The sequence below is a fragment of the Haemorhous mexicanus genome, chromosome 3, assembly GCF_027477595.1.
Source record: "Haemorhous mexicanus isolate bHaeMex1 chromosome 3, bHaeMex1.pri, whole genome shotgun sequence".
Classification (NCBI taxonomy): domain Eukaryota; kingdom Metazoa; phylum Chordata; class Aves; order Passeriformes; family Fringillidae; genus Haemorhous; species Haemorhous mexicanus.
This window is the reverse complement of record NC_082343.1, coordinates 55,160,147-55,172,301: the sequence shown is the minus strand read 5'-3', so window position 1 is coordinate 55,172,301 and position 12,155 is coordinate 55,160,147. Positions and strand designations below refer to the sequence as shown.

The following is a 12,155-nucleotide window of genomic DNA, read 5'->3' as shown; positions in this document are numbered from 1 at the left end:
CATTTAAAACATGAACCCAGTGTTCTCAATTCTCTTCCTCCATCTCCACCCAGTGAAACCACATTGACCCTGTGACTGATACCTCACAAGCTTTGTTCCAATCTGATGCCTGATTTCCTGCCTCTCCTCTTCGGATGTACGCTGCAAGATGTTTTTGTCTTCTAACTCTTTCTTAGATGGTCTGTTGCCAAGTTTGATAGCAAGAGTATCCCTACGACGAATTTTACTTGCCAAAGAGCCTGAGGAAAGGAGGAGTAGGGTAGATTTAGTTCATTCATGCTCAGGTTACAGACACAAACTCTGAGTAAGAACTTTAATACCTCCCCAAAGCAACCTTGTTCCCACATGCAGGAGAAGAATTTTCATTAACATCAAAAGAAAAATTTTAGCTCAGTTCATGAAAATAAAAAGCTAAAAGGCTTGGAGGGAAAAGCTACCAGCCAAATTGATATAAACATCACTTGTCATCTGTGAAGTGATAGGATAAAAATGACAAATCTACACTAAAATGTCTTTGAAGTCTAATACATTACAAGTTGGCTTATTTATCTACTTAGTATATTTAGCAACCTGCTGCTCTTTTTCTTCAGCCTTAAATGGCTTAGTCTCATTCTATCACCATTTACCTCATTCTTTCAACTTTTTTTTCAATCAATTACCACTTAGTTCTCCTATAGTGCTTTCCATCTCTAAGTTATTTGTAAGCTAAACCAAAAAATAGAGTTTAGAAAAGTGCTCTGAGTGCCTGTAAAGTAACCTAGGCAGGAACCCCCCAGACACTGAAGCAATCTGCTCTCCATAAAACTGACACTGTCGGGACAAGGGCTTTGCAGCTTGGCCAGCATTAGCTTCAGCCAGGTGGGGAAGGAAGGGCATTTTTCACAGCCTTTATAGTATTTCCCTTGTGTCTTGACATTCTGACCAGGTGGGCTACATATGCCTTAGACTGGCAGATTTTCACTGTGTCAGGCAGTTTGGCCTTACAGCCTCCCAGCTCACTTTTCATAAGACACTGTGCTGCTGTGTGAACACAAGAACTTTTGGTATCTATCACCTTGGGTTGCATTCAAACCCAACAAAGAACTGCAGAAGACTTTAGCCTCTTGAGCTATCTAGCACTTCACCTCCTCCTGCACCAGTGGCTAAGAAAAAAAACCAACCAAAAAACATGTTCATTTTGCCTCATGCCACTTTGGTACACTGGACCTTGGTGTTCAAACCTTCTTTGCTGAGCACAGTGAAGCACCTCCTCCAAAATAAGCTGTGAGCAAGGCTCTCAACCATGGCTTGATGATGATTTCATACTGACATAAAGCCACTCCGGAGGAGGTAGAGGGAGGGCTGCCTTCCTTCGTGCTCCTGACAGCCTGCTGCTGCCACCTTCTTTGCCCAAGCAAAGGAGAAGCCTTTAGGTGAGCTGGATTAGGGAACCAAAAATTCTACTGAAAATCAGCAGCTCAACAGCTGCTCCCTGCTCCTACAAAAATAAACATGAACTCTAGCCTAAGGAAAAAACAGCTGGGAGCAGGGATTAGGCAGAATGGGGGCAGGACAACCCCTTCAGCACTGCAGGGCTTCTGCCCAGTTAAGGTGATGACAGAGTCATGACCCCAGATGAAATTTCAAAGCCGTAAAACGTAGATGTAATCTACTGTGATCTGCTCTGCCTGCTAAGGTTGCTCCAATGCTTAAAACATCCTGATCAAAGAGGAACAAGTGACTTTCAGACAGTGAAGCTGCTGACTGATGGGCCTCCTCTGTCATCCACCACACCTGTAACTCCCACAAGGAACTCATGGTGTGGGCAAGCCAAATGAATGGCTTGTGATGCCCTAAGGTCTCCACCTTGTCCCACCCTCACATCCTCCTGAGCCTGTTCCTCCCCCTTCTGCTCTCCTCCCTGCAATGATTGATCTGCTCTTCTCGGGTTTCTGTGGTTGAAATGACCCCTGAGGTATTAGAAAGTCTTTTTTCCCAGCCTCGCGACTGAAGAAGAAGTTGAGATTTGTCAGTTCTGCTTGTCTAGGTTGTTTATTTTTTCTTATCTAATACATTCTTTCTCTGACCTGCTGAGATCTGTCCAGCAGGTTAGGTTGTGGCACAGCCTCTGCCCTTGGGGTGGTGTTAACTTTTTATACTATGAACTACGTGTACTTTATTTATAATAATTTTCCAGTACCTATCACCTATGTCAGCCAGTCTGTCTCTATTCTAAACCAATCAAAAAGTGTCACTATCCCAGCAGAAGATGAAGGACAAGAAGAAGGAGAAGAAGGACAGGACATGCCCAGATTCCTCCATCTTGCTTCTTGAACCCCCATTCTAAAACCCCAAAATTCTACTTTTTCACCCTGTGACAAATATCATTCTACTCAAACTCTTGTGGCTTGTAAATCTTCACACAAAGTTGGTAATTTTTTCCATGGACTAAAATTGAAGGCACAGGTGTTTTTGACTCCGTGCCAAGGTCTCTGAGCCCCTTGCCAGGGTCTCGAATCACCCAGGGCAGTCAGAGGAATGTCCTGGGTCCCGACATGCTCTCACCCATGCACAGGCCCCAGCAGGTTTCTGATCATCATTGCCTGGGAGAAGCAGGACACTCATTTCTCAGTAGTGACAAAATACTAAATCCCTTAAAAGCATTCCCTGCAGCCATTCCTCTCTCTGCCTCACCCTGGCATGGGTCACGCATGCTCACAAAACACAATCCGTGAACGGCAGCCTGCAGCTTTCTGGGCAGGATGCTTACTTTCAGTACTTGCATTCTCATCATCATCATCATCATCGTCATCATCTGTGTACAGGATTGGCCCGTCCGAGTCCGAGTCACTGCCATGGCTCTCTCTGCTGCTCTCACTCTCAGGAGGGGCAGCAGCGTCAGAAGCCTCCTCCACTAGCTCAGAGAATGCTTGATCTGGAGCCTCCCCTTCCTGGTCTTCTTTGGTAGCCAAGCTGTTTATTCATGAGCAGATAGGGTGACACATCAATGCAAGCAGGACGAAACACCAATGAGAAGCAGTTGAATTAACAAGGATGAAAATAAAAGTTCTGTTAGTCAAAGTAATTACTTTCTAAAAACATACATATATAAGACATTTTTAACATATGCAGATATGTATATGTATCTATGTATATGTGGTAGAAAAAAGGATGCAAACAATCCCAAATGATGTGCTGTAAAGACTGCAGTAAGACAAATCTTAATTGGCTTTTTTTTTTTTTTTTGTGGGGTGGGATTGAGAGAGAACAGTTCACAAAGCTGGGAGTGAGAGGAGCAAGTTGGAGAGCAGATGGGACTGCAAAGTTTCCTGTTCTGGAATCTTAACCAACCCTATTTATTGTAGATACAGTCTCATTGCAGTTGAGTTCAAAACGTTCATGCTCATTACTAATGAACTTGGGGATCAACAACAGATTGCCCTTTGCCTTGGGAAAATCTTTGCATGAAGGAAGGGTAGAGCAGGGGGAGATGCTGCACTAGAATGTAGAGCTGGCAACAGATGTACCAGCAAGAATTTAAATAAAGGTCTCTAGGCTACTGGCATCTAGACTAAACCCTCTTGGATTTATAGAAAAGATGTTGATTTTTGTGGCAGGGAAAAGACAAATTAATAAGCCAGTTTAATTTTTCTGCCAACTATTTTGCTTCACAAATGTAATTATGACTTTTTTCTTGACCAGTTTTTATAATACCTGAGATTTAGACAATTTATTAGGCAGTAAAAAACCAAACACCTACTAACTGAAGCCTGAAAAAACCCTCATTTTCAAATCTTCAAGTAAATTCAGCTCGAGAACTCTAGCAGTGAGATATCTAATGACATCTACAGAAAAAAAAAAGACATCTACGGAAAAGAACCCCCTTATAATTCGGCATAATTTCTTGTTTGCCTTTATGAGAGATAAATAAAAGTGTCACCAGCTTTGAGCTGAACTGCTGACCCCAGTGCCAGCCACACGATGAAGTAAGAGACAGGTCATGAGCATTGACCTTCTGGGGAAACATGAGGTACTGCAGGTGAAAGGCTCGAAGGCACTGGGAAGGAACAAACTGTGCTGGGCTGCCACACAAACTGTTCCCAGTCAGCAGAAGAAGCAGAAGAGATCCCCACGTGCCTACAGTGCAAACAAATGTGGCTTCCTTGGCTGTGGTCTCCTGCTCCCCAGGACAGCCATACTGTCTCACCTTTCCGTGTCTTCTCCTCTGGCATCTGGAGCGCTGCCTGGGGCTGCACTGCTCAGGCTCGGCTCCGTGCCACGCTCGGCCGGGAGAAGAGGCTTTGTGTCTGAGCCAGGGCTGCGAGGCCCTGCCACACAGCTGTCTGACACATCCTGGGCATCTGAGGAGCCAGCAGGCTGACTAGCTGCAGCAGGAAAAGGAGGTGGAAGTGGAGGTGGAGGAGGGGCAGCGGTGGGAGGAGGGGGCACAACAAGCTTGCTCGACTGGTCTGTGTTCTCCATTTCAAAAATTACTACAGAAGTTTGCTCAGGCTTGGGTTTTTCTGCCTTCGCTTCCAAACTGTTGGCTGTCGCACCCGAGGGGGAAGAAGCAGCCCCGTCTGGTGCTGTTCGTGGGGCTGACTGTTTCCCGGGTTTTTTCTTGCCCCTGGGAGTCCCTGATGTGCCAGATTTGCTGGAAGTCTCCTTAGAGGCTTTGGGATGAGATGATGTGGACGAAGGAGATGGTGATGAAGAAGACTTGGAGACTGGTAGTTTTTTTGCATGAGAGGAACCAGCTAAAACAAGAAAATAAAAGGCATCTTACAGTTTTGCAATTGCATGATTTCTGCACTGTATTTTCTGCAGGAATTGACTTGTGCTGGTCTTAAAAAAAAAAAATACACTTGATGCTTCTACAATACTTCATGTAAATGCTTGAGATGATTAAATGCTGCAGTTCCAAGTTCACCTTTGTGTGGGAGACACTGAAATGATGAATACTTGCCCAAGAACAGCAGAGAGGACCAACCTTACAAATGGGTAGGAGTTTGTTTTGAGCATTCTGAATTGGCCTGTTACACCTGGCCTGGACATCATCTAAGAAGTCCACTACTTAGTCTAAAAAAAGTGTGGTGACTTAGCTAAAAAGAAAAAAGCTCCCTGGCAGAGAAAACTGCCTGACCTTTCCTACTACATGAATTGTTGGCCTGATCACTGTAAAAACCTTGTGATTTTCCTTATATTTTTTGAGGAACATCTGAGGACTGGTTTTGAGTATCAGTCAATTACCTTTCAGAATGTTCTTGCAACTGGTGTCCTCCCACGTAATGACAAAGAGCAGAGGGGCAGAAACCACTGCTGTCACTGTGCACAAATGACCTTCAGAAGGGAGGAGGCACTGGAGGCCTTCATCTTACCAGTGACCAACTCGGGCAGTCTTGAAAATGCAGTGAAACAAGGTTTTGACAGTAGCTGTACAAGCTGGCCAGGCTGGCTGTTTAATCCTGTGATGCTCACCGTACTGAAGCATTGATGTATAATGAATCTCACAGGAGATTTCAGCTAGCCCACATTTCCATGTGCACTCCAGCCACATTTCCAATTGCTGTCTCAATGTCATGCTGTGTCATCACCTGAGATGGGAGCTTCAAACTCCTGACTTCCATTTAAAAAGCAATAAAAATGACAACCATCTAATGGTTCATCAAAATGCATCTAACTCAAATACTCCTGATATAACTCTAAAAATTCATTAAGTTCCAGAGAACAAATGAAAGCATTATAAAGTTACAGAGCAGCCTCCTGGCTAAGCTTACTGAATAAAACAAAAAGCTGTAATAGAAATCTGCTGAATGGCCTACTTTACTTATAAGCATTTAAATAAAAACAACTCCCCAGTAGACTGGGAGAGAATCAAAGTGCAGATACTGGCCATAATAAGTTCATGATATAAAAACAATTCTCAAAATGAGACTGTTCTCAAAGGAGATGGAAACTAATTCAAAAGACACTTTACTGTTCTCTAGTTGTTATGCTTTAAAAACATTTGGAGAGCTGTGAAGTTTTGGGTATTTTTGAAAAAAATTATAGAAACTTCAGGCAAATCCCTGTTCCTCTTTGTGCTCCCAGGTGACTGTAAAGGGCACTGTCCTGAACCAACTGATACTGCACTCATCTCCCCACATCAGGTACAAATCACTCAATTTACATGCAAAACAAAATGAAGCAGAAAAATGGCATCGGCAGAAGTTCATATTTACAGCAGAAATAGATGGTGGTTCCTACCTGCATATTATTTAACAGAAATCTTACTGAGTAGGTGGATAGTAGAAAGAAAAGGCTCTGGTTCTGATCCCCTTCAGTGCAGGCTGGAGGTCAACAGAACCACTTACATGCTTGCACTTAAGAACTGCAGCATAGTACAAATATATGGCCACACAATTGTGGCTGGGAAAATGTCAAAACATGTTTCCATTGCAAAAATTCTTACATTCTTCTCAGAACCTGCAATTAGATACAGAAACTTAAAAGATTTCTCCCACAGAAAACTCTCCTACGGGTCCACATGGGTCAAAAGTAATTTTGCTGTTGTTTTTGACTGGGCTGGCTGACAATTTTCTGTCATGCCTCTTTTTCAGTAGAAGATTTGAATTCTGATTAAATGAAAAATTTAACGGTTGTGGTTTGCCTTTTGGCATACATCCATGCCTACATTTAAGTCCCATTCTCCCAGTTCCACTATTTCAGTATGGAAACTTGCTGTGCTGCCCTCAGGAGAGCCATGGCTCAGTTATTACTCATATTACCCTCCTTCTTCATGGGACTTGATCACTGGCTGCATCATGTGTTCACTTTCATGGGGATCTGACAAACCCCTTGTACTAACACTGTTTCAAACCAGCTCTGCTTATTAAGTGCTGTCCCACTTTGAATGAACACAACATATTTTTAAATTTGGAAGAAATTACCAGTAGAATAAGGGATATACATGGATATATTTTACATCTGTATGGTCTGCAAGCACTGGCTGACATTTCAGCAAGGCTAATAGAAGACAAATCTGGAACCTGAATGTATTTTAGTCTAAAAAGTCAGATACCTGACAGCTTGTTATCAACTACTGGTATAAACAGCTCTTTATGTGATGGATTGCTTTATTTCTGAAAGGTCTGCTGTTACAAGGCTGCTTCACCTAGGAAGACCTGAGTTTCCCAGCTGCATGTGAAATACAAGCAGCAAATTCTGGATTTTCAAAATGTTTATCCTTGTAGTCATCTAAAGTAGAAGGGACAGCTAATACCAAGTTAATAGATATTTTATGGCAAAGTTATTATTGTAATTCTAGAAGTCTTGCAATGTTTTCAAACAGTCCTCTTCTGTATGCTTCAAATACAAAATGTGCCAAAATGTACAAGCTGTGAAGAGGAATACTTGCAGAGAAAACTTGAGGGACTGGAGGGCTTTGAAAGACAGAGAATGAAAACACAGGGCTTGTGTAAGTTTGCCAGTACATATATGGAGCCCATTCATCACAATACTGCTTGTGTTCAAATTGTGTGGATGTTTTAATTTTGGTCATTGTCTACACTGCAGCCATTCAAACTCACAATCAGTACCTTAAGAGCATCCACCTATAATCTTTAATCTTACATCACTGCTGAATTTTGATGCAATAGCGTGGTGATAAACACATGTGCTATGTGCCTGATGATTGATATTTTCCATTTCCAGTATGTACTTAGAATCACAGCACCTGAGGGAAGCCTGGTCATTTCTAATGGTTGTCTTTTTTTTTTTTTTTTTTGGTCAGCTAAACCAACTGCTATTCAACAGTTTTTTAAGATGCCTTCATGGTTTTATTCTTAACTTCTTTGTGATCTTGTCATATTGTCAAATTAACTGGAATAGTTGATATTCTGGTAGAAAGTTACAGCAATACCAAATTAGTTTTAGTTAGGGGTAACTTGTGCTTGGTTTCAGAAGTCACCTTCCATCCTGCTTATTCTTGAGCTGTTTCACTGGGTCATTTTTTTGCCAGCTTTCACACTTGAACTGGGAATTCAGTGTTGTCTCTGATGTGCTCGGTGCTGTACACAGGTTCATTCAACAGAGAGGGGCTCTGTGTGTTGTCTGGGGTGTTTGTGGCCAACAGAACCAGAGGCCAGCAGGAAGCTCTCTAGAACACCCATGGCATGCTCCTCAGTGACCCTGCTCCGTGGGAAGGCAGGAGTCACCGGAAGCCCAGCCAAGCAGCCCCATGCACATGCACCCACCGCAGCTGCACTGCACGGGCAGTACTCACCAGCTTCTCGATTTGCACTGGCACCTGCTGGCTTGGGCGGCGGGAGAGGAGGCTGCTTAGCAGGAGCCTTTCCCTTTTTTTTAGCATGAGGTGCTTCGTTACCCTTATGGCTGCTGGCGGTGGAAGCGGCAATGGCATTTTTTGGTGGTAGCGGAGCTTTTTTAGGTTTAGGCTTAGGCTTAGGTAGCGGTGGAGCATGGGATGTCGGAATTTCTGGGCAGTGACCAGTGCTCTCTATGGGTGAGAAAGTGAACAGAAGCCAACTGACACAGACATACACCACGTAAATCCAACAGCAAGCCTCAAAACAGTGACTACTTCTGCTGCTTGAGCTCTTGGGAATCAGGAGAGACTTCATCTTCTGCCTCTTAATGAATTATTACCTCAGAAGAAAGTTACTCTTCACCTCAACCCAGGATCTTCTCACGGAAAATATTTACCTGGAACTTCTCTCAGACTCATCTATTCTAGACCTCCAAGGATCAGCCTTTACATTCAGTATCCCAAACTAAAGTGCTGGCTTAAAACTAAATGAGGGAATGCTATTTACTTCTCTCACAAGTCTCCTCAGCTTCTTTTCAACCCTACCCATGCTAAGATCGTAAGATTTAAGGTTGTAAAACTCAGATTCACGTGAACCTGAATGTGAACAGGGCCATTCTCCCAGCCAAAGGCTTGCACATGGCTATGCAGCAGAAATTTTCCTAATTATCCCCTGAAGCAATTAATCCTTCAGAGCTGCATATTGTTTGCTCTTAGCAGCTAATTTTGGGTAACTTCCTCAGAGTATTTTTACTCTTCAGAAACAAATGAAGCTAAATAAGATAGGTTATCATTTGGCATGCTTTTCTCTCCTGCAGGTTCTTTGGGTACTGTCACACAACTGCACTTTCAAGAGTCTAGATTTCATTTCATTAGTCAGCAGGAATTTGGTCTGTATCTCCAGTGTGCTGTGCAATAGGAATTGCTCTGCAGAGTGAAAGCACTGAGGACTCAATAGCCCCAATCTGCATTTCAGGAGACTTGACTTTGGACTTTTTTCAGGCTAGTTCTGTAGATTGCATGTCTAGTGCTGAAGGGAGTACAAGTTCCTGAGTGCATTTTTTGGCTTAGTTTCACCCAAAAAACCCTCTGGTTTGCTTGTAGCCTGCAAACCAAAGCAGGGTAAGTGGGGATGACCAGGAAATTAAGTTAAAAAGTGCATGCCTAATGCCAGCTGTAATGTTAATGTAGGTGAGCCATTTACAGTCCATGTATGACTGTACATAATCACTATGGATGTAAAACTTGGTGCTCCCAGGTGGAAGAGCTGAACTTCCCAGATGGGAATCTTTATCTATTCAGTTAAACCAATTCTATCCCCATTTTGTCTCAAGATAGCCTTCCCAAACCTTCCTGAAAATGGATATTATAGAAGCAAGAGCATTCCATCAGAATCATATAGGCTTTGTTTGCATGTTACTGAAAACTGTGACTGGGGAAGAAAGAAGAAAAGCAAGTACTGAAGAGACTTTTAACAGTCTCTTCTATCACTGAAGAGAAAACCATTTAATTTCTTGCATTATGTTCCTATTAGAGTCTCACTCTTCACACACATTAAATGGACATTCTCATCTCTCTTCTTTCCCATGTTAAAGATTCCCAAGAGATAAGCAACACATTTTAACTTTAAGATTAGTAGATGAAAAAACAAATAATGTGCTAGACAACAAAGACATTCTTCCTCTCAGAAACAAAGCCTTTCCAACTTCTAGCTTTAGGCTTGTTAACGTGAACCTAATGCATCACCTGCAGTTATCATAAGCAACATGCACACATGTGTCTTCATGAGCTGAAGGAATTAACTGTCCAGTGTCTTCCTCCTTTATTTCCAGCCTACTATAAACTAATATGCTTTTGCTAAAGCTTTGAAAGGACCACCTCATAGAAACCTTTTGCAACTTTCAAACAGATTTTTTCCTAGCACAGATTCTTGTACCACCTCTTTGTTTTCCATAGAAAGACTTTGGATGGAGAAAGAAACATCCTTCTTTGTTACATTCTGACCTCCTTTTACAGCAAAAGGGTCTCCTTGTGAAATTCCACCTACCTTCATTCAAAGTTGAAATGGTGATATAATTCTGAAAAAGCAGGACATTTTAAAATTTGAAGTCCATTAGTAATAAACAGAGCAAGAGAAGATATGATTTTGTATTTTGAAGATCCTGAAGGACATGGTGATTGGAAATAATATAAGTGTAAACAATTCTTTGCTATATGTATTAACTAAAGATCCAGAATGCTAAAATTTTATTTACTAGTAAGAAAGAATTTAAAACTTGTTTACTTATATACCATTACTGAGTTTTGTTTCAGGTCATTAGTGGAGAAAATGTTAAAAAAAGAATGATAACCTAGAAAAAGTAATACAGCATTCACCATATTCTAAAGTAATACAGTCAATCTACACAAAACTATATAACTGATTAAATAATGTATATCAAACCTTATCTTCTGAATCAGGAAAAAAGGTACAAAATAAAATATAAGGCTAAAGCTTTACTTAGTTGCAAATAAACACATCCTAGTGACAACCTATAATTTTCAATTTTTCTGTAGACAAGTAACTAAAAACTATAAATGAAAACCAAAACCGTAGCAGTTCATTCACATCAAAGTTCTTGCTTGCAGACTTCAACTGTGATTAAAACTGGCAGTTTATACAGCATTTATTTTAACAGAAACGCCTTGCCATTCCTGGAACCCTATCTTTGTCTAAGACAGCTCTTTTCATAGTGTTATGTACCTCATTCCAAAGACTGGCAGACTCCTGCACAGCTGCATCCTACTTGCTCAGATAGTTACGCCTCTCATCCAGTCTTGACTGCCCCTTAGAGCAAACCTTCTTCTTACTCACAGCCAGGAGGAAATCTGTGATGAAGATTATCATCTTTGACCATATTGTTCCTCCTGGCATCTTATCAGCTTTGTTGCTTTTACCTTTGTAAGCTTCATTTTTTTATCTCACTGTCAGTCTGATTTTGCCCATGGTACAGTTTCCCATTTACTTGAGACAGATTTCCAGTTCCTACCTGACCAGTCCATTACATCAGCTTTTGACAGTGACAAGCCAAGTTTGAAGCAGAGGCTTTTCATTGCTTTTCCTCTGCTGACCCTCAGGCTTTGTGAATATTCACTGACTGTCCTCCCTTAAACTCCCCTCTGCTGTGATGCCAAAGCTGACAATATCTAGGCTGCCACTACTGTGCTTTTTATCGTGGTCTGATGTCCTCTTGTTTTCCAGTGCCTAATCATGTCCTTTCTTTTACTGCAATCCATTGGAAAACTTGAGGTTTTCTGCATCTATGTAAGATGCTATAATAAATGTCTGGTATATACAGTAACACTGTAGGATTACAAATAACTAATAACTGCATCAGGGGCTTGATCTTGAACAGTGACAGAGATGGTCTGATGTCTGTAAATGGCTACAGATACAATTATGTTGTAATTGTACCTCCCTAACATGATTCTGCTTGAACATGGACCCTTGGTCTTCAGGCCTGCTCTTTCTTTTGCCAAAACAAGGGGGCATCTGAATCAGTTCAGACCCATCTATTTGTTCAAACCGATCCCCCAGGTACCTCAGTACCAGCTGCAACACACTTTTATTGCTGTTGTTTTTCTTAATTTAGACATCTGTTCATCAAGAACTGACCTTTTAAAAAAAGGTCTCCAAAACACATCAGATAGGAATATCTTTCATCCACTGCTGCCTTGACAGAAATATCTGCTGTAAATGCAACTTGTTTAAAAATTACATCTTCAACAGGAAAGCAAATGTTAATATCTCATTAAGCATTTGGATTGATGATATGTTTATTTTTAGAATAAATTTTCCAAATGCCAGATTTTCAACAAAGCTCACTTTCAA

At 41.6% G+C, this 12,155-nt stretch overlaps 1 protein-coding gene across 5 annotated transcripts in view; it reads right to left on the bottom strand.

Moving 5' to 3' along the window:
* The window catches only part of PHACTR2 (phosphatase and actin regulator 2), a 133,573-nt gene that overhangs the window by 21,177 nt on the left and 100,241 nt on the right, over positions 1-12,155 (bottom strand). For 4 of the 5 annotated variants that reach the window (XR_009485824.1, XM_059841880.1, XM_059841883.1 and 1 more), the window contains exons 5-8: positions 8,243-8,476; positions 4,187-4,736; positions 2,750-2,952; positions 83-239 (exon numbers count right to left, since the gene is read on the bottom strand). Coding sequence is in view for 4 of the 5 variants with exons in the window: in XM_059841880.1 (XP_059697863.1) it covers positions 83-239; positions 2,750-2,952; positions 4,187-4,736; positions 8,243-8,476 (1,144 nt within the window). In the remaining variant the exon portion in view is untranslated. The remainder of the gene's footprint in view (positions 1-82; positions 240-2,749; positions 2,953-4,186; positions 4,737-8,242; positions 8,477-12,155) is intronic. The other variant, XM_059841882.1, reaches the window with a different exon arrangement.